Raw genomic sequence first — 23,449 nt, 5'->3', positions numbered from 1 at the left:
TGGAGGAAGTGTTCTGCTACGCTAATGGAGAGGATTGGGGTGGGATTGAATCTTGCCTTTAGTGTGAGGTGCCATGGAGTTAGTTCTGACTCCTGGTGACCCTAGGTTCAACAGAAGGAAACACGCCTGGTTCTGTACCCCGCTCCCAATGGTTTTAGTCCATTGTTGCAACCGCTGTGCGGCTTGTGGAGTGCCCTCCTCTTTCCACTGCCTTCTACTTTACTAAGCATGATGTCCTTTTCCAGGGACTGGTCCCTCCTGATAACATGTCCCAAGTACATGAGACATGAGATATGAGATGACCTTATTAGAGGATGTGAACCAAGGCACACTGCTTTTTAAATCTTTGCCATTTATTTTTTTAAAATCTTACTCAAAATTTTAAACAATACATTTTCAGATATGAAAAAAATCACTGCAATACACAGTGCAGCTGTATTTCTAGTGAGCTTTGCCTCCTTATTAGGATAGGAAACTTTCCATCTGGGAGAAATGATAGATGGCCATGCATCTATCTGATACACAGTGCAGTCCCAGACTCACCCCTCTTTGTTGGTTGATATTTGGAAACTAGTAGGGTTATGTTTTCTAAAATATTGTACAATGACAATTATAGGTCGACCATGGTTCAAATCATGCATTTACACATTGATCAGTTCTTTATGATGAAAATGTGGGCAAAAATAAAATATAATAAGTAATTTCCAGTCACAGTAAATAAACAAGGAACACAAAACAAGTATGGGGGGATGTCAGTGTATACATGCATCTTTTCTGTATAACAAACAACTTCATTCAAAGTCAACTCTCATTTGAAAGACCAAGACACAGTATCATTTAAGTGACAGAAGCCCCTAAGATTATTTAGAATTAGTATAAAGTAATAAAGTGAACAAACTTCATATAATTTTCAACTCTGCCTTTGCATTGAAGGCTTGGAGAAACGCATACTTTAACAAATTGCTAGCTAATAGAAATTGTTTATATATTTAATATTGTACCACAATTTCTACCTCTATATTTAATTCACTAATTCAGACAAAAAACATCCCTACAATATTTATCTCTGCCCACTGCCAAGTTACAAAATTTCTACTGCCAGAATTTCTGGGTAGATTTCATGTGTTAAGTAAATACGGTCAGTTTGAGCAAGAACATTGCCTTAAATCATGTTTAAATGGCTCAAAAATATCCATAAAAAAATTCCCTGAAATAAAGAAGTATAACTTAAGTGAAAAGTATTGTTTCATATACCTTGTACATGACAGTTTGGAAACACAACTAATGTGTGCTTGAACAAGGGTATCTGGAGGGCGGGCAGAGTCCAAGTCAGCTGTACCAGATAGTTTAGAATTTAGTCACGAGTCCAGGGTCTTGTAAAAGGAGCATCCATGGCTAATACTTGCAGAAGTGTAGAAAGGAAATCTAGCACAAAATAAGAGTCAAGATAAGGTCACGGATCCTCTACTCCACATTTTGGATACCTGACTGAATTCAACTCAAAAAGTGTAGATGAGAATTATATATTCCAATTTTTGTGGCATTTCCAAAGCACCAAGGCAAAATAAAGAGAGGCCCACCTCCCATGTAAGTACCAATTGCCAACTGCAAATATCTGCACAATTTCATATTAAAAAGTCAAGTAAATAAAGTTGCATAATAAGTACACTCATCACAGTGCTTTCAAAAATATAATCATTGGTAACCTTCAGAGAAGGCGTGGCCTCATTCGCATTCTGGTCGAGCCGATGATATTCCATTCATTTGCAACAAAAGCCACGATGCCATTTTTTGCCTTGAATCAGAAGGAAAATCTTTCCTCTATTGTGATATGTAATATAAACAACAGCAATACACAAAGCAAAAATAGAACAAAGTGTTCTTGCATTGAGGGAGCAGTGCTTGAGTGGAGGCCCAATATCCATCTTCTACCTTAATACTAAACCTATATAAATAAAAATATATGCAAATAAATATATTTCCCTATTGTCATATATAAATATATTAACATATGTACATGCCTGTATTTAGACCTCTATAAATGCCCTTTGCCTTCTAGTTCTTTCCTCTATTTCCTTTTACTTTCCTCTTGTCCCACTATCATGCTCAGCCTTCATTTGGGTTTCAGTAATTCCTCTCAGCTACATTGCCCTTGATCAATCCCTACCAGGCCTCTTACACCCTCCTCACCACCAATTTTGGATCACTTGTTGTTCCTTTGTCCCTGGGTTTGTTAACACCACTTCCTTTTCCCCACTTCCCCCTCTCCCATGCCCCCCCAAAACCATTGGTCCCGTTGTTTTCGCCTCCGGATTGTTTATCCAGCCTAGTAAATTGGCATTCCATGATGTTCACCTTCCTTCCCAACACAATCGCTGAAGACAAATCTGTGCATAAGCAAACAGAGTGAAGAAAGCTAATGGTGCCTGGTGATCAAAAGATCTGGCATCTGGGTCTTAAAGCTTGATAAACATCTAGTTCAGAAGCAACAAAGCCCACATGGAAGAAGCACACCAGCTGTGCGATCATGAGGTATCAAAGGGATCAGGCATCCAAGAACAAAAAAATCTTATTGTAAATGAGGAGTGTAGAGTGGAGGCCCAAAGCCCATCTGTAGTCAACTGAACATCCCCTTACAGAAGGGTTGCAGGCAGGTCATGATGAGCCAGTCAGCTGCAGTGTAGCAATGATTAAACTTACAACTTCCCTCTTGTTATTAAATGCTTCCTCCCCACCCCCTACCGCCACTATCATGATCCCAATTCTACCTTATAAATCTGGATAGACGAGAGGATGTATACTGGTACAGACAGGAACTGGAAACACAGGGACTGCAGGGTGGATGATCCTTTCAGGACCAATGCTGAGAGTGGCGATACCAGGAGGGTGGAGGGAAGGTGAGGTAGAAATGGGGAACTGATTACAAGGATCTACATATAACCTCCTCCCTGGGGAATGGACAACAGAAAAGTGGGTGAATAGAGACATTGGACAATATAAGACATGACAAAATAATAATAATTTATAAATTATCAAGGGTTCAGGTGGAAGGGGATGTCGAGGAGGGAGGGGAAAATGAGGAGCTGAAACCAAGGGTTCAAGTAGAAAGCAAATGTTTTGAGAATGATGTTGGCAACAAATGTTTAAATGTACTTGACACAATGGATGGATGTATGGACTGTGATAAGAGTTGTACGGGCCCCCAATAAAATGATTTTTAAGTAATTATGAAAAAAGTAATAAAATCAGATTTCTGCTCAGTGGGAAAAAAATAAAAATAATTTTTAAGCCAAAATAACATGGAAAAAGAAATGGCTCTCTTCCTCCTCTCTCTCTGAGGCAGGGTCTTAAAGGGACTTAACTGAGGGAGTCCACGCAGCCCCTGTTCCTTCCAAGCTCCCCTGGGCCTCTCCCTCCCCAGGGTTGCTGGTCCGCTGCCATGTCCACCATGGGTCCATGGGGACTGGCTGGCTGTGGCTGGGGTACTGTTCTTCAGAACCCCCTCGTGGAGGTGGGGGTCCTCCTCGTGGGGGTCGGGGAGTGCTAAGGGTCCGCGGGCTGCCCGCCTTGCTGTGCACTGGCCCAGGGAGAGCGAGGGGGAGCCAATCTCATCCGGGATCCGAATTGTTTGGTTGTCGCCTACAGCGGCTGTCATATTTGTAGCAGCGACTCCAGGGAGGGGAGGTGAAGAGTGGACTCCAGCGGCTCGGTCCGTGGAAAGAGCAGCGGGCGGCGGGGACGCAGGCAGGAGCGCCAGGACCAACGGCCACGCCCGTGTTCCAGCCCCCTGGGCACCCCTCTCCTCCAGCCACAGCCTCCCCGCGCTGCCCCCCTCTTTCTGCCTCTGCCTCCGGGCGGCAGCAGCCACAGCCGACTGGTCCTGGAGCGGACGAAGCTCCTCCCAGTGTTTGGGGATATGATCTACTGAAGGAGAGAAAACCACACCTCCATCAAGGTCATTGCTCTGCTGTAAGGAGCATCGCAGGCAGACAGAGAAAAACCAAGACCGTTGTAAGTGGCGCATGCTCAAGACTGCCAAGGCCAAAAAGACCAGCGGCACCAGAGGCCGCGGCAATGAGAAGAGCAGTATTGAAACTAGGGGGCTGGGAGGCAGAGCTTCAGGTGGCCTTCCTGGTACAGGAGGCAGCAGCCAAAAAGACCACCTGGCTGAGAGCCTGAGAGCTGAAGAGGGTTGGGGGTGCTGCAGGTTGAGGAGAGGGGTTACCATGGGCCAGGGGCTCTGCCATCACTGTTTACCGATCCTGGCAGGTGGTAACCCATCAACTCTCCTAAGAACACCCTTAATTGGGAGTCAATGACACCCCAAACTTCCTTCCATTAAGTCAATTCTGAAACATAGTGACCCTATAGGACAGGTTAGAACATCGCCTATGCATGTTGGAGACCATTTTTCTTTAAAGGAATAGAAAGCCTCACTTTCTCCCTAGTGGCTGATGGTTTTGAACTGCTGCCCTTGCAGTGAGCTGCCCAGCCACCAAGAACCCACTATATCAACAGAGGCTTTTTAACTTACCTAATAAGCAACAAAGAAACAAACAGCCTCACAGCTATCGAGTCGATGCCGACTCAGCCAAGGATCCTGTGAGTTTCTGTCACTTTACAGGAGTAGAAAGCCCAATTTTTCTCCTGAGGAGGAGGGGCTGGTGAATTCCAGCTCCTGCCTGCAGCCTTCTCTAATCACCACCCCACCAGGGCTTCTGAACTGACCTAACCCACCTGGTCACTGGATTGTCTGTGAGCTCCGGGTGCCCATTGCAACAAATTATTAGTCCCAGCAGAAAAGTAGCCTTTTCTCTCGTGAATTCAACTGTGGCTTAGTTATAAAATTACCGGGGTGGAAAGTTTTGAGTGTCACCCTATAAATAAATGTTTTGAGTTTTACCTTTTGCTAGCTTGAGGAAAACGGAACGTCCTTTGTTCATTGAATTAGAAATTTTTGGAATTGCAAGCCATCAAGAAATAATTTTGCCTAATTTGTTCATTATTATGAGCTTTATTTTTCATCACCTCCAACTTGGCAGTTTAAGCAAAAAGATGGTTAAGCATCGCCACCTTCTCAGTTCCATCCCAAAGCTAGCTAGCTAGCTTAGCATCAGCACGCACACTCATGAAACGTGGGATGATGTCTTTTTAGGAGTGTCTCTCTCCAAGACTCTCTAAAAGCGATGGTTTTCTGAAACTAAGTATGGCTGCATCAGGTGGAAAGCAGGGTGATCTTGTGAGCTTAAATTAGCATGTGGAAAATAGGTGCTGTAAATATCACAAATTATTTCCAGTCCTCCCAAGTCACTCTGCATGCACTGTATCCTTTTAAAAATAAATGAGTGATTAAATCGACTGCAAATCCAATTAACTACAAATATGAGTGGTTGTTCTTTACAATGCAGGCTGTGCTCTGAGCTCTCAGTTTACATCCCTGTCTTCCCAAAGCCTCCTGGTTTTGTTTCCCTCCCTCTGCAGCCTCTGATTCCTTGCATGTCACACTGCAGAAATTATATGTATTGAAATGTTTGGAAATGTGTCATGTCGCTCGTCTTCTTGGCATGTATTCTTCACACACAATCAAGTGTCAGGCTGTTTCCGGGGCTGAAAGTGCCGCAATCTGCAGCGAATCTTGCTAAGTGAGCTCACCTGCTAGGTGAGCAACATAGGCGTCGCCTATGCCGACAGAGAAACATATCAGAATTTCCAGAAAAGTGGGTGTTTTCTTTGCTTGTGTTCTATTATTCTTAGGCTCAGGGCATTAAAAGCTTGAGAAATGTTTGTGCAATGCATTCGCTCACAGTGGTAAGCTTTTCAGATGCAGTTAATGACTGCCAAGCAAAGCCAAAAAATGTTCAGCAGCAGCAGCAATAACAATTGAATTTACAGAGGTCAGTGTGAGACTGGGGAAGAATAACATCCGAAATATTCGATTACTCAGCTAGCGGGAATCACATTATGTATGGTTACATTGGATTTAATAATCTGAAAATAAACTGGATCATTACAATGTTGTCCTAACAGTGGCCTTTCTAAAGACGAACATTTTTAAACACTCCAAAGTGATTTTGTTTCTAGAAATTTGCCATTATTAATTTCATTCCTGTATCGTTCATGGTTCAATTAATGCTGTATCCATACGTGGTGAGGCTTCCACTTCCACACACACATTCATACACCTACGTCAGTTAATCCTTATGACCACTCTCTCAAGCAGGAGTGTGGATGTCATTTTACAGACTGGAAAAGTGGCACAGCAGGAAGATTAAATGACTTGAGCGTCAAAGGTGGAAGTTCCTATTGAATCACAGGGATGAATGCCTTCTGTTCTGAATTATAAAAAAGACATTGTTCTTTGAAATTATATCTCTGTTCCTATTGCAAGTAGTGAAATGTTGAGCTGGTCACCACAAGATCAGCTGTTCAAATCTACAGGCGGCTCCATGGGAGAAAGATGTGGCTTTCTGCTCCTGTGAAGAGTTATAGTCATTGGAGAGTGACCGGGACAATTTTAGCCTATCCTCCAAGCTGGCTATAAGGTGGAAGTGATTTGATGGCAGTGAATATGGTTTGGGTTTGGAATTCTAAGGACCTTGCTTTAATCATTTCCCAGATACAGAATTTTAAAAATAAATATTCTTCAGAACCGGACCAGAGTGAAAATGATCAACATTCAAATGTTACACACATTTCTATTTATTGAATGATTTTTAACATGACCTTTCATGGACTGTTTTGAGGATAAAGGTGCATGATTTTTTATGCCTGATGCACCCCAAGTCTCTTTTCTCTCTCTTTCCCTCTCTCCAAGAATGCAATTGAAAATGCAGAGAAGAAATGTTTGTCTTGATGAAACGCCTTTTAATTTATGTAGCAGTAGTATATAGTGTTAAAATAATTGTTAGTGGCTAATGTCCGTTGCGGTGTTTTGAGACGTTTTTGAATAATGCATCTGGGCTGTTTGTTCACAGCAAACCGGGACCGAGCCGGCTGCTGTCTGCACAGCAGAAAACTGTATCTCTAGAGATAACACCCAAGTCTGAAATGATAATTCAGGCTTTGTCTATAGGAAACAGGGGATGGTAGGGAGAAAAATAAGGGTGAAAATAAAAGAAATAAGTAAGAGAGTATACCACCTTAATTTACCGTATTGTGAATTTTGTTGTTTCTTTTTGTATGAATTAATAATGTATGATTTAATAATGGATGCTATTGGAAATAACTTGAATTCTCTGAGAAGTTAATATAAAGCCAAGGCATACCAGGGACTTGCTAGTTAGTAGAGATGTGCCGGGCTCTGGAATGCAGTAATACCGGAGAAAGACCCTGGCTGAGAGTGCAAGCTCAGGCCTCTCTCTGAAAGTTGTCCAGCTCGGGGAGCTGGCTAGCGCAGCACAGCCTGTGGGAGAGGAGCCTGGGCTCAGGCGTCTTTCTGGTTACTCTAATATTTCACTCCATGAGAAGTAAAGAGTCTGTTCCTCTAACTGATGCACCGTTGTTACAGTAGCTTGTTTTCTTCCTCGGCTGTGTCATTTGGCGCAACACTTTGAGACCCACCGGGGAGGGACATGGGGGCTGGCTATGAATTACTGAGTGCTGTGTCCCAAGACAGCACTAGTACAAGCAGAATCTTTCCCATCAGGAGGCACAGGCGCAGCCTTGCTCTCCTCTCTACTCAGAAATGATGGGATAACTCGTGACACAATAGAACAAGTGACCAGCAGAAAACAGATGTGTAAACAAGATGCAAAGGATGCGTTGATAGCCAAATGACAAGAAATCCATGAACAGAAATAAAGGACAGGCTACCAAGGTGGTGGCTATGAAACAGGCAGCTGTTTGAAGGCAAAGGAAATACAAAAGGTGAAGGGAAGATAGAATTTAGAGAAGCTCAACATAACAAGAATTTTTTTTCCTGATTAGTGTATAAATTCACACCAAAAGATGGGTACTTCCAACAATACACAAATTAAGTATGTATTTAAAATCCTGCTATTTAGAACATCCTCTTCTACAATATATTTATAAGCAAAAATGAGTAATACCTAACAGAGACCCAGGCTACCCTCAAGAAGAGGCTTTCTTTATTACCTATCTTTATCTTTAGGAATTAAAGTTTAAGTTCAGATTATTTGTAGCAGGTGCTCTTGAATATAGTTAAGGATATCCTCCACTCATCCCATAAATATGCTTTGAGTGATCACTATGAGCCAGGCATTAGAAACACATCAACGGACAAGAGCCATCTCTCGTACTGACAGGCCTGACAGGCCTGTGGTCACTATTAATATTAAATGATTATCTATGGAATTCTTGCTTAGTAATTATTTCACATACATAATTTTATGCAACCCTTAAAAAATAGGACTCTGGTAGCACTGTAGATTAGGAACTAGGTTTCTAACTGCAAGATTGGTGGTTCAAACCCACCAGCAGCTCCATGGAAGAAAGATGAGGCTGTCTGATTCCATACTGATTTACAGTCCTAGTGTGGTGCAGTGAATTATTTGATACAGCTCTTCTAGGCATAGTCTTTTGAATTCCCATGAAGCAGCTGGACAAAAAGAGATACATATGGTGTATGAAACTCTAACATGGAGATTGGCCAATGTTTCTATTCCACTAGGTTTTACATGAGCTATCTCAGAAGCTGAGGAACTGGGAAATGTCACTAGCATTGAGAAGCAAGAGTGGAGTGTGTCCTTTGGACCCTGAGATTGCTGTGTGCAGACTCACTCAATCTGGGGCACCGAACTATCATACTGGAGGAGTGGTGGCAATAGATGAGCAACCACTTGAGACAGAGCAGTGGGTTTCCAGGTCCATGTAGCAAATAAAGCTGAGTTCCTCCGGACAGGCTTGTTGGCAGGAGGCTTGCTTGCCGAGTGATGAGGCCCAGGCATGTAACTGAGGAAGCTAGGTTTGCTGCTGGTCATTGGAACTAGAGCTGAGGCTTATGGTGGAGTCGCGTGCTTTGAGGGCATTTACTGATGGTGCTAAAACAGCCTTGTAACATGGTCGGAGCAGGACAGAAACCAAGGGTCCATGGGGCTGAGAGTTCAGGACCAGAGGGATGTGTGCCTGTGGCCATGACCGACTAGAGGTACGCCGGGTCAAAGGACCATATTCTGTTCATTTCTGATCCGGAACTGTAATATGTTAACACTCCTGATAATACAGCAATTGTGAGTATAATCTGTGAGTTACGTGTATCATTGTGATGAATCATGGACCACAGCAGAGAAACAGAAAGTGTTTCAAGTGGGAGCAATTGTTGCTGGAATTGGCAGGGAAAGTTGGAGGACAAAAGGATGTCTGACCTACACTTTAGAGGAGTCAGCCTTGGGCTGATGCTAAGTTTAATTCTCCTTCGGCTCTGTGAAGATAGAAGTCAAGTAATACCCTCATGCCATTACTACGCTTTGAAACTCTAAAGAGCAGTCCACTCTGTCCTGTGACATGCTGTCTTGTAGTCAGTAGGATTCAGAAGCGATTTAATAATACTGAGTTGAGGTTTTACAAATATAGTCTTAGATGATGGGCATTCTTTCCAGATTATGTACTGGCAGGAAGTTAGGGCCAAAGAGGTTGAGTACCTTGCCCAAAGTACCAGAATAAATAGTGGTTGAGCAAGAATTAAATGAGATCTTATTTGTTTCTCCTATCCTGTAAGAATCACTTAGGTCTCCTTTAGTCATCGCATGACGACCCTACACGAGAGAGTAGAACCTGATCGAGTTTTCAAGGTTGTAATCTTTTTTTTTTTTTCACATATTGCACTGAAGTGCACTTCCTGCTCTCACCCATGGATTGGCTATTGACTTCCAACCACTAATTGGTGAGCCAGCAAGCATTTAACCTGGGTACCACAAGGATTCCTTTAAGAATCATTTCAAATGCTCAAATTACAACAACCTATTTATAGATAAATTATAACTGATCAAAATTCCATGATTAATTTCATTAAAATGTATATGATTCTTTTGAAGTATTTTCACATATATTATCAAAATAATCATTTAAAAAGTAATTGATTTGTGACATACCAGTTTGGTCATAATTTATCTGCTTGCTTCTTCTACCTGCCTCTGTCAGCAAAGGACATCATTCTGATTAGTGTAACATAGAGTCATTACAAGATAATCATAAATACCCAAATGCACATTGTGTACAGATTTCAATAGTTTTCACTTAAGTCTTAGATATTGAAGATAGAACACTTGATTGAAATGAAAGCTAGCATCCGTTTAGTGATCGTCCCCTTCATTTCTTGCCACATGAAGGACATGATTTCATATAGTCTAGAGTCTTGGGGGCCGACAAACTTTTGAGACTGAAGAGTCAATCCTGTCCCTCACGACATCTTAACATTGAGAGCCATACATGTATTTTCACAAACAAATGAAATTATCATTAACTGAATAATATCCGATTTTTAAAAATTTTGCTTAAGAGCTGCAGGAACATACCCAAAGACCAATATATGGCCCGAGACCTGCAGTCTGCCTAGCGCTGCTCTAGATCACAGGTTCCCAGACTTATTTGGCCTGCACCCCTCTTCTGAGGAGAACATGTGCTGTTTCCCATTGCAATGAAAACCTTTATACTCTAGCCCATAATCTAGGACGAAGTGTAGGTACCTGGTGTTTTAACACACACACACACACACACACACACACACACACACACACCCGCACACACACACCCTCCGGATCCTTCCAGCATCCTACCTAACGGGGTGCGGGAAATACTGATCCAGACACATGGCTTTCTGTCACCTTTGACATATGAAGGGGCTCCAAAAGTTCATAGAGAAATTCCATTATCTTTGAATTCAATTTTTACATGCATTTTTGAAGTCCCCTCAAATTTCCAAAATAAAGAAATTGGTCAAAAAGTAATGCTGGTGTTTAAAAATTGATCTGTTGCATATCTCCATCAATAATAAAGACATTCTAAATAGTGCCTGTGACTAATTTGACCTATTTCATCTGTGCTTTCTCCAAGAATTCAGCTAAGCTCTTTTCTAGATTATTTTATTAACAATAGAATACTCTATACAAAAAAAGATAAAATCAGCTTATTTTGGTACATTCATTACCAGTCTGTATGTTGTCTAGCCTCTACAAAACCCCAAACCAAGCCGTCATGTCAATGCTGACTCATGGCGACCCCCTTGGGTGTCCAGGACTGCAACTGTTTTCAGTAGAGAGCTACTTTTCCTCCCTGAGAGCTGTTTTGGTTTTGAGTCGGCAACTGCGTGGATTGCAGCCCAGCACGAAACCACGACACCACCAGGTGCCTCAACATCTATCACAACTGAAAAAACAATAGGAATTCCTCATTTGTATTGAGCCTGTCAGTATAATGCAAGCAATCAGTTACAGTTTCCTTTTGCAGTTTAAAATAATGCTCAGTTATATTTACATGGTAAATATTAAATATGTGGTTATCTCAGTTTCAGAATTGCTTTCAAACTCTATCTTAACTTATGCTTACACTCAAGGTTGTCATGGGATTGTTCTGTTGCTTTATATTCTTTCAAAACATTTTAATGTCTTTTCAAATTAAAACTCCTTTTGTGTCCATACACTTAAATTCCCTGGGCCATGTATGATCATGGTGTTACAATCATAAGAAGGGTTTGGTGTGTTAGGCTGACTTCTCTAGATAAGCAAAAATTGTGTGTGTGTGTGTGTGTGTGTGTGTGTGTGTGTGAGAGAGAGAGAGAGAGAGAGAGAGAGAGAGAGAGAATACAACATAAAATCAAGACAATGGTGCACACACTTGTGGAAACAGGTAAATGCAGTCCCTGTCTAGGTAGATTCCAAGCCTGTGGGTCCTAACTCCCATAGCTTCGGGAGGAGATGAACCCCAGATCAGCAAGAACAACACAGACTGGTGGCATCAGAGGAAGGTGAATTCAAGGTTATCTGGCTGGAAGACAGGTCAGATGGGAGACTACAGATGGCTCCTAGAATCAGCAGGCAATATGGCAGCTCAATGAACCAGAGGTCAAGGAGCCAGATTCCAAAGAATCAGAGGTCAAGGAGCCAGATTCTGGATCCAGAACCAGCAAAAACAAAGCAAAACAAAATAAAACTTGTCCATGAGGCTATACCCTCATGGAAAGTTCCTTTCAATTTTGTCAGGGCTGTGGCCTGCATATGGAGTTGCATTCCACCCTAATCTTTTTGCAATTAATTGACTGTTCACTTCAGAACCTATTTTGAAGTTGATAACATTTTGTTTAGGTCACTTAATGATGTTATTAAACCAAACCTAACTCACTGCCACGAGTCGACACTGCCTTATAGTGACACTGTATGACATGGTAGAACTGTCCCTGTGAGTTTCCCAGACTGTAACTCTTTATGGGAGTACAAAGCCCTGCCCTGTCTATTTCCCTTGTATCGGCTGGTGGATTTGAACTGCTGACCTTGCAATTAGCAGCCCAAAGGGTGCACAACGCATAACCACTAAGCGACCTGGGCTCTGAAGGTATTTGTAGGTTTTAAAAATAAATTTACCATATTCTATAGAAAAGATATATAAAATAGAATAGAATCAATACTATTCTTGACCCCAAATGATGAAAAATGTGCATTTCTCTTTTATTTCCTCCTCCCCCCTCCTTTATTTCTCCTTTCCTCTTCCTTCTTCCTTCTTCCCACCCCCTTCCCCTTCCCTTTTTAATGCAGGTATTTCCTAGTATCCAACTGCCATAAACCTGAAGCTCATCTGAAATTGGAGCCTAACATTTATTTCACACAAGATGAAAATGTGGTTGCTGGTCAGTCACCTTGTGATGATATCTTTTGCAACGTGTCTAGCAGGTAAGAAATACATTTTGCATCATCTCCATAAATTAAGCAAATATAACTGGTATGTTTATTTCATTAAGCCTGGTATATGACATTAGAATTAATATTTCTTATGATACCTAAATTAGACAAGTAAGTGAATGTATAAAAATGTTGCAAAATCATATAAAACGTGAATGGGGGGAGGGCATGGAGTGGAGACCCAATGCCCATCTATAGACAATTGAACATCCCTTCACAGAGGGGTCACAGGGAAGAGATGAGCCAGTCAGGGTGCAGCATAGCACCGATGAAACACATAACTTTCCTCCAGTTCTTTGGTGCTTCCTTCCCCCAAATATCATGAGCTCAATTCCACCTTACAAATCAGATTAGACCAGAACACACACACTGCTACAGCCAAGAGCCCCAAACACAGGGAATCCAGGATAGATAAACCTGTCAGGGCCAACAAAGGGAGTAGTGATACCAGGAGGATTATGGGAAGGTTGGGGGAGAATGGGGAAAATTGATCACACAGATCAACCTATAACAAACCCCCTCCAAGGGGGATGAACAATGGAAAAGTGGGTGAGGGGCAAGGAAGACATTGTAAGATATTAAAATAATAATCTCTGATTTATCAAGGGTTCTTGAGGGAGTGCGGGCAGGGGAGAGAGGGGGAAGAAATGGGGAGCTGATATCAGGGGCTTAAATGGGAAGAGAATGCTTTAAAAATGATGATGGCAGCATATGTGCAAATGTACTTGACACACTGGATGAATGTATGGATTGTGATGAGAGATATATGAGCCTCCAATAAAAGTATTTAATAAAATATTTTTAAAAGAACTGTTGGCCTGTTTTCTTTTAATTTTTTTACTTTTCAATCAATATTTTTAAAAAATTTATTCTGAGACATTGGTATGCTGATGAATGTTTAAAAGTCAACCTTGGGGGATGAGGCATCATTGGTTTATAGCAGTGATCATTTTCTTGAGATTAAGTGCTCTCATTGGGACCAATTTTCAATGACCAGCTTGATCATAATGAACATGGGATTGTAAGGGATGTGCAACAGCTTCTATCAAATACCATCACATAACGCAATAGATAACCTCGAGCACATAAGTCATAGTAAAATCACAGTGATGGTATCTAGGGATTTGCTACCTTTGTTTTTAATGAAATATGTTGAATGGTAAGTTAATATAATTTAATTTTGAATACCAATTGTGTTTAGCAACTGAATTCAAAATAGTTTTAAAATTCAGTCACTCTTGAGAGCTTTGGGAGGAGATTCCGCACATATCTTAATACTATGAGTCATCCACCAATGAATGTAGTCAATGTCACAAACACCATGCAACACGTACAGTAAAACTGATTACTATAAAAAACATGAGAGTGTTCTATCTTAGGGTAAACAAGAATAATATTTATATATTTTAATAGTGTGAAGAATTAGCTATTTTCTATTAGTAGATGTCGATTATATATATTTTTATCATACAACAGCATTTCTAAAAATCGGTATTTTTGATAACTGCTTATATGACTTCAACTCAACTAAAATTGCTGAGTTTCTATTATATACAAGAGATAGTTGAATTTTATCCTTTTATATACCAACCCTCACTGATCACTTTAACAAAGGTTGTGATGAACAGTTAATTGTAATACTTATTGCTTATTAACTTTAAAAATTAATATTTTCAAGGGGGAGTAAACTTTATTGCACTCACTGTAGGACTTCACCTCAAGATAACAATATAATGATAATTTTAATAACATCAACATGATAATATATATTTGTATCAAAATATATATGATGATGTTGATAAATATATAATAAAAGCAATTTAATGGCATAACTGCATTAAAAATATAGTTTCTATATTTTACAAAAATAGAAGGCACTGGACATGAGTTTTCAAACTGCAACCCACTCCTATGTGTGTTATATGGGCACAAATGTTATTTATTTAGGCATATTATTTGTGAACAAATGGCATGAGACAATGTAAATATAACATAATTTTAATGATAGTATTTAGGCTAAATATTTCTATTAAGAACAATAATCTTTTTAGTGATGAAAATTCATGTTGCCTGTTGATTATACGTTTCAGTGCTACAAGTATAAAATGAAAAGTTATCTGTGAAGATGTGGTGATATCACTAGTAAAGAGTCAGAAATCTGATTTTGGCCAACTAGTGACTCGAAGAGCGGCTTGAAATAAAACCAATGTTTTCTCTTCTTTTCAGAGTTCACATGGCACAGGAGGTATTATGGTCACGGAGGTAAGTTGAGGTGCAGGTAAATCTTCAAAGTAGTTTCAGTTTTTCTGAGTCAATAATAGTCTATCTCTGCTTTACAATGAAGTCTCTAAATTAAAGTCTGTAAATATAAACGCTTTGTCTGTAATCTCTTGGAAATTTGGTAAAGATATCACCTATGAGATTATAGAGCAACATGTTTATTTACTTGACAAGACAAATAAATGCACACATTGCAAATAAATATCCTATTAAAGAACTATAGCCTATAAAAAGTCTTTATTAAATTTGACTTGTTTTTGTTTTTCTTAAATGCTCTTTAGCAATATTATACTATTAAATTCTGGAGCAACATTTTAAATATTGAAAGCTGCTCATTTATTCTGAAAGACTCTAGTTTTACCACAAGAGAGATAATTGAAGTTAATGAATTTAGTGCCTAAGATTCAGTTCAATTAGGTGTTCAAAAATGTTACATTTTTACTGAGTTGCTTTGAATATCATTAATAATTCAGAGAGCTTAGATACTGCTGCCAATTTTTACCAGAAATAGAGGTATCCTGGTACACTAGAAAGCACACAGTTTAAAATAAGACCAGTCAATCATTCAGGTTCTATGGGCATCCACTTTGTAATATGTCAAAATCACGAGACTGTTGGATGGCTAAAGGAGGAACGTGAAGGGTAAGCACAGTGACAGGCCTGGGAGGTGCTCAATGAACATAAAAGCTTGTTGGTCAATAGACGCCACTTCAGAGCAGTAAGATAATGGGAAACTCGGAGGAAGCACTGAGAAATCAGTGCTACCACCTGCTTGCTCAATCAAGAATTTCCATGCCAGATTGAGTTAGAAAAAATTTCTACTTATGAATGGATGCTGTTTTTAAGAGGAAAAAATTAGTTTAAATTCCACCTAATTCATTTCTGGTTCACCCTGTGGGCTGAGAATTGCTATAACATGGGCTATAAAAAGATCACTAAGATACCACTTGATTTCAAAGGTGAAATAAATAAGTAGCAATACTTTTTTTATAAGAAAAATATTTAATGGACACTTGAAAGAATTAAGAAGCTCTGGTGGTGTAATGGTTGTATATTAGCCTGTAATCCTCATGGTCGGCAGTTTGAAACCACCTGCCTCTCTGAAGGAGAAAGACTGGGCTTTCTTCTCCCGGAAGCAGTTACCATCTCGGAAACCCACAGTGGGTTACGATGAATCAGCATTGAGTATAGTTTGTTTTTTAAGCAATTACAGAAATATTTTAAAAGTAGGCAAAGGAACCTTGAAGTATTTCAGATGTTATAAATGGTATTAATTCCAGATAGAAGAAGGAGCACAAATAAAAAAAACAGATGTAGAGAAATGTGGGCTGTGCTTAAGCCAGTGTTTCACAACATATTAGGGGGGAAATGTCGTTAACAAGAAGTTAGCAGGAAATACGTTTTAAAAAAAATTTGATGGTCAAGCAAATCTAGGAAATGGTGAATTAAAGTTTATTTTTAGCTTTAAATAATTAATATTGTGAATGCTTTTACATGGAAAAGAACATAGTGTTTATGCTAGCGATCGTATATTATCCTAAGTAATCAGTACTATGATTCTCTGGGGATGGGAAGTTGTAAAACTTGAAAAATTTTCCCAAGCTCACAGGCAGCAGCTGGTAGTTACCTGAGGAGGGTAAAAAAAAGAAAGAAAGAAAACCTTATTTGTGTTGACCCATTTCAATGTAAATCCATGACTAGTAATACCAAGTGGGCAGCTGGTATGAATGAATATAACTAGTTGTTTCAAACCAATAACAGCCCTGGTGGTGTAGTTGTTGTACATTGGGCTGCTAACCCCAAGGTTCACAGCTTGAAACCACCAACTGTACCAAAGAGGAAAGATGAGGCTTTCTACACCTGTCAGGAATTACAGCCTTGAGAACCCACCAGGACAGCTCTCCCCTGCCCTACAGGGTCCTTATGAGCGGAGTGGACTCAATAGCAATGACTCACTTTTGTTTTATTTGTTATTACTCATCGCTATCCAGTTAGTGCATATTTCAAGGCACCCCATGTACGTCATACGGGGTTCAATGGCTAATCTATCAGAAGTAAATTACCAGGTGTTTCTTCTGAGGGGCTTTTCCGTGAGCTTGAGACACCTACCATTCCAACAGTCAACCTGCAATGTTCCGCTTTTATGAGTACATTATTTGAGAGTAAATATTTATTTCAGTTCTTTTTTCCCCCACTGTTGGTCTGTTTTAACCATATGTGAAGGAAAAATAAAATAAAACAGAACAAAACAAATTGAAGCTATTTCAGGACCATTTGCTTAGGCTAACCTGCAACAGCAATAAACATCTTTTTAATTCCTCATTTTGTGTGAAAAAGAAAGGAAATGAAATAGCAGTATAATGTCTGTTTTATAAATGTTAGCATGTAAAACAATCTGCAGATTTTACATTTAGATCAGCGGTTCTCAACGTGTGGGTTGTGACACCTTTGGAGGTTGGACAACCCTTTCACAGGGGTTCCCCGATTCATAACAGTTATGAAATAGAAATGAAAATAATGTTATGGTTGGGGGGGTCACCACAACATGAGGAACTGCATTAAAGGGTCACGGAATTAGGAAGGTTAAGAACTCCTGAACTAGAGGGTAGTTGGTTTTCAGTTGTAGTGTTCATTTTAAAATTGTGAAATGATAGTGTTGGGTATTATTTAGTTCAGAGATTTAACTTCATAAAGGTTGAAGTTGTGGGAGGCAATCATGTTACTGGGGTGGGGAGGGAAGTCGTGGAATTCCCCATGCCTCCACAGTATTGAAACCCAAGTTTTTCAGAATTTTTCCCATTAGACTGAGATCAATTTTTAGTATTATTTTCAACATACTTTCCTGTCCCTGTTACAGTTCAGTGACACTGCCTTATCACCATTTCATAGCATGCTCACCTGTAGCTTCATGACTTGAATTAGATCTAAGGCTCGTGAATTGGACTAGATTGTCAAAGTAAGCCCACCAATGATGGCATACTACACCTTAGGGAGGGTCCAGTGTATTGTAGGTGTCTAGAGGCTGAAGAAGTGGAGCAAAGCTAAGGAAGTGGCTATTATCAAGAGATGTGTTACACTTCTTTGGGAAAATTTAATTAAGCAAAAGAAAATCCAGTCTGTTTATCCTTTCTGCTAGGGTGGCATAATGGTTCTGCCTTGGCCTGGGAACTGCAAGGTGTGCAGTTCAGAACCACCTGTGGTTCCCCCGGAGAAAGACAGGGCTCTCTACTCCTAGACACTGTTTTCTTCTCAGAAACTTACAAGGACAATTAGACCCTACCTATCCTATAGGGTTGCCATGGGTCAATAGTGACTCAATGGCAGTGAGTTGGTTTGGTTCGGTTTTCTGCTAGGGGCTTAAGTACACCGCTAAAGGTTGGTGGTCCTAAGACTACCTCTATGGGGGAAAGATGTGGCCACCTTCCTTAAAGATTACAGCCCTGAAAACTCTGTGGGCCAGCTGTACTTTGCTTGATGGAGTCACTAGGAATCAGAATTAACTTGGTGACAATGCATTTTGCAAACTTTCTGCTAACCAGACCCTTTTTAAAAGAACTGGATTTCTACTTGTTTGGGAGAACAATTCATTACTTTGTATTTTAGTTATGGCACATTAGCACTATATGCCATATTAGTTGAGATTCTGAAAGACCGGGGCATTTGAGTGCCAAAGCCTAACCCCTAAAGATTCTTGCTCCCTTGTTTGTGTTCAAAGATTGCCCAGGAAACGAAAAGGCTATACAATATGGAAAAGCATGCTTTGAGACAATTTAAATACCTATTTACATCATTTAGATTTTACTGGATGTTAAAAGAGCTTGCCAACTCTCCAACCCATGCCCCATATTTTAACACGAGATCCTCTTCCATTGAATTCATTTTGACTCATGGCAATTCCATACTACACTCTTCAATTTTGTCAATATTGCTTTTTACTGACTCTTCTTACAACATAGTTATGTAAAATTATGTTTTCATAACCGACAGATTGAGGTGATATATTCTTCAAAATGAAATAGAATTGCTTCAAAAGGGATATTAAATGCATAAAGAATAACTTTCAGGTAGTAGTAATTATACTTTCAAAATTCTGAAATAAAATGGAATAATAAGATTACAATGAACTATCTCCACAGTCAGACTAGAAATCAATTTCAGATAATGCAATTGACTGATTGCATTTATTATTAAATTGAAAAATATAAAAACTACTATAAAATTCAACTTTGGTCTATTATTTATAGCTATAAATTTGACTGTAAATCCTCATACATTTGTTTCCTATACATCTTCTTAAGTGACTGTCAGAGTTTAATTACTGATTAATACTAGTCCTTGGGTGGTAGAAAATATCTGGATTTACATCAAGAGCAGAGCAAGCGAAAGAGTGACATGAGTGCTAAGTCCCCTCTTAGCTAAAGTCATCTGAAATTCTGCAGCTGCTCTTTAAAAAATTCTACCAAATGACGAGACAGAACATGCATTTACACATAACCTTAGTTTTAAATATTTTTTATATAAAACCTGTCTGTTTTCATCTTAAACCCTATAAAACTTCTAGAGCATCAATCAAAATTTGGCACGTAATTATTTTTATAACTAGAACAGGCCTGCAAGAAGGCTGTACTTCTTTCGTGTGAGCCTGTCCCCCCCTCACCCCCCTGGTTAGTGGATCTTGGCTGAGCCCTCTGTGAGCCTTTCATTGTCCTTTATCCGGAGTGCCCCAGCTAACAGGGTGATGATCTCAGATGCTCTCTCATAGACGTTTACAGAGTCTGCAGTCAGAAGCTTCTCTGAACATGGGAATATAATATGAATGCTTACTTTGGGTAATTTATGCTTTGTTGTTGCTGTCATGTCAATTCTGACTCATGAAACTCCTATGTGTATAGAATAGAACATTTACATGACTTGAATGTCTCCCAAAGGGATGATAAACACCAAAATTTTAATTAGTAGTACAACATTTAACCTTTGGCACAAATCAGGAGCTCCATCAATTATTTCTCAAAGACCTAAATGTGTTCACAGAATAAAATCTATAGGGTATATGCTAAATCATCTAATGGAATGCATTGTTTTATTCATGTCTAAAAATTTTAGAACAAGAAATACAAAGTTAGAAAATAATGTTTGCCAGACCATTAATATTATGTGAAGTAGATGTAGTTCTGCAGAAATATCTTCAATGTCTTTTCAACATGAAATACAATGAATAATTTGTCAAAATTAGATGAATATATTTTATCCCCAAATATTTCAATGTATGTTTCTATAAAGAACAAATTATAGTGAAATTCTAGGAAATGTATGTATTTAGTTTATGAAAAGTATTTCTCATTGATAAGAGAAACAGTATGGGGCACTTGATTATCCAGTTTAGCCTATTAACATTAGTTCAATTCACAATTTAGATGGATTGCCTATCATTCGATTTGTCCCCGTTGTTCTCAGTAAAAGATATGCCACTTGTTCTAGCAAAAATAAACTTATTTTAAATACATCTGATCCAAATAAAGAAACTAATTAAAACATATCCTCAGTTTTTTAAATAAACCTGACCAAAATTTACAAATAACTTCAAAATTAAAAATACTAACAATATAAATATTTAAGGCAAGCTTTTAATTAAGGTGTGTACATCTCTACAAAGATGTATGCTGATGTGAATCCATCTCTGACATAGTCAGAGGTAATTATGAATGAGCGTAACTCAATAGCCTGGCGAAGTTAGTCCTTTCATTGGAGCTAATTAAATTGTAAATTGAATTGAGCATTTGGGATTATGACTATTCTGCTAATCACACTGCCAGAGGGCGTTATCAAAGCAGTTGCTAATCAGATCATGAGTGCCCATTTCTACACGTAAAGTGCAATGATGCATGCAGTATTTTATGGAATGCACCAGTGAGCCTCTTGAAATGAGTTCAAATGTTACGAAGTTAGAGGTCAGCACATAATAGTCCCCATTATTAAAAGAGACATGTACAGACTTGGCAACAACAACAAAATCTCCCCAAACTGATCTGTTTGATTCACAGCAACTTGTAGGATCGAGCAGAACTGTCCCACAGCGTTTCCCACTCATCCGAGACGTTAAGGAAGTAGACTGCCACATAGTTTTACTGAAGGAGGACTAGTGGGTTTGAACACCAGTCTGTCAGTTAGCCACTGTGCTATCAGGGCTCTGGGTGATTTGAACGGTTCTCTCTAAGAAGGCCAAAGAATGGCCTCTCACCTCACAGACCTGAAATTCATTTAAAAGTGTTTGGTTTTTTTTTTTGCAATAAAGTCTAACATAGATCTTGTGTTCATTTTTTTAATCACTATACCCAAGTTTAGAATGATACCATTGACTAAACAAAATACAGCAAATGCCTATTGTTTATCAAACCCTAATCCTTGAGATGGCTCTGTTTGTGGAATTTTTATCTTAATGATGTAAATGGAAACACAAAATCCAATCCAGCAGAGATCAATGGTTTATGTTTTATATGCATAATTGCATCAAATCTCCATTCATAATAATGGCATCATCATCATCAGACTTATGATTACTAGTATAATGCAATTAGAAGATAATTATGAGCTTCAGCATCCCCAGAAGAGAATTTTTTTGTTTTCTAAAAATTTTGCCTATTTAAATTTTTTTAATAATGCTTCAAACATTTCACACTAACATAATCATTAAAAAGAAGGTAAGGTGTGAATTGCAATAATTGTCAAGAAGAGAATTTGTATATATTGACAAAAGTTATTTTCTCAAACTTTTGTTATGAATTGGGTGAAGGGTTTCACAGCACATCATTTGTTTTCTATTTAACAGTTTTATACACAAACAGAACCCATTTCATTTCATCTCATTCCTTAACCTCTCCTTGAAGTACCATTCCTTATCCTATTGTCCAGAATTATTATGTGACGTAGGAAAGAACAGGATATCTAGAAAGGCAGGCATTCTCATCTAAGGTGCCACAGTCAGAAAATTAGAGAGACTCAAGAAATGGAAAGAAGTTGTCTAATGGAAAGAAACATGCGCATGACAGCACAGACGAAAACGGTCATTGTGGGGTCAGAGGTTGAAAAATGTAGACCGTGAGTGCCAAATGAAAATGTCAGTTATCAGGGATGTTGGATTCCTTCTTTATTTTCCCCAAGCACATTGTCATGTTCTGAAAGGACAAACACATTGTCATGATTAAGAGAAGCATTTGAAGCAAAGTAGAAAGCAGCATTTGTATGTTAGGCCCAAGAACAATATGCAACTAGAGTCTCTCTCTCTCTCTCTCTCTCCTTGTTTGGTTAACATTTTTATGAGTATATCTCAGAAGAGATTGACTCAGGATGTACCCCATACTAATCCTGCCTCATTAACAAAACAAGGATAACCCTTTCCAACACATGGATTTATAACCACAGGCATAGATAGAATTTAGGATTTACAAAACCTTTGAGTTGGATGCAATTCAAATTGAAATCAGTATTTCCAACAACGGAGTGGCTCGCACAAACCAGAGCGTGTTGAACTGAATGCCGAGGCGGGCCTCAGGTCCTGTTTCCTTTATCCTGGCCCATCAGTGTATTTGCTCTCTGAAATCTCCTTTCTGTGATTCCAGAATATGATTGATACTTGCAAACTTTTGAATGATAATTTCATCAAATTCTAACTAAAAAGAAATCCTCTGTCTTTGAAAGATTTGCAGTGTCAAGAACTTAATGCTTCACACTGTGAGAAACAGCTATGGATTCTGTTAACCCTCTATTTACATGAGAAGCATGTGGAGTACCCACAAATGACATGAAACCAACATAGTACTGCATCTATAAGAATAAATAAAACTCCAACTTCTGGTTTTCATAGCTCTGTGGTTATTTTATGCTTTGATATGCATAAATATAAATTAAAAATTTAAAGAACTGGTAAACTCATGAGAATATTGGCAAAATCAGCACTTGTGACAGAGACACTACTACACATACATTATCTCAAAGAATTTCTCTCAATAAACCTATGTGATAGATTCAATTATTATCCCTATCTTATAAACTAGGATATTGAGCCTTGGAAGGATTAAGCACTTTTCCAAAAGGCATACTGTTTAATAATGCTTTTTTAAAAACTGTGGTGAGACTATGCACACGTTCACAAAACACATGGCAACGTAATTGTTTCTAAATGTCAAATTCAGTAATACTGGCTGCATTCTTCCAGTTATGCCACCATTCTGACTTTTATTTTCCAGATTCCTCTGCGACCATTAGTATAAACTCAACATCCCCTAAACACACACTCACCTCCCATCCACTGATGACCTGTGCTT

General features: G+C 39.1%; 1 protein-coding gene across 3 annotated transcripts in view; it reads left to right on the top strand.

Annotated features, from left to right (window-relative positions):
• Nucleotides 1–23,449, top strand: part of CNTN1 (contactin 1) — a 392,308-nt gene that overhangs the window by 211,112 nt on the left and 157,747 nt on the right. For all 3 annotated transcript variants that reach the window (XM_075551884.1, XM_075551883.1, XM_075551882.1), the window contains exons 3-4: nt 12,705–12,839; nt 15,075–15,110. In XM_075551884.1, the coding sequence (XP_075407999.1) occupies nt 12,779–12,839; nt 15,075–15,110 (97 nt within the window). In that variant the 5' untranslated portion in view covers nt 12,705–12,778. The remainder of the gene's footprint in view (nt 1–12,704; nt 12,840–15,074; nt 15,111–23,449) is intronic.

This window comes from Tenrec ecaudatus, chromosome 6 (assembly GCF_050624435.1).
Source record: "Tenrec ecaudatus isolate mTenEca1 chromosome 6, mTenEca1.hap1, whole genome shotgun sequence".
Taxonomy (NCBI): domain Eukaryota; kingdom Metazoa; phylum Chordata; class Mammalia; order Afrosoricida; family Tenrecidae; genus Tenrec; species Tenrec ecaudatus.
This window is presented reverse-complemented; position numbering and strand designations above follow the sequence as displayed.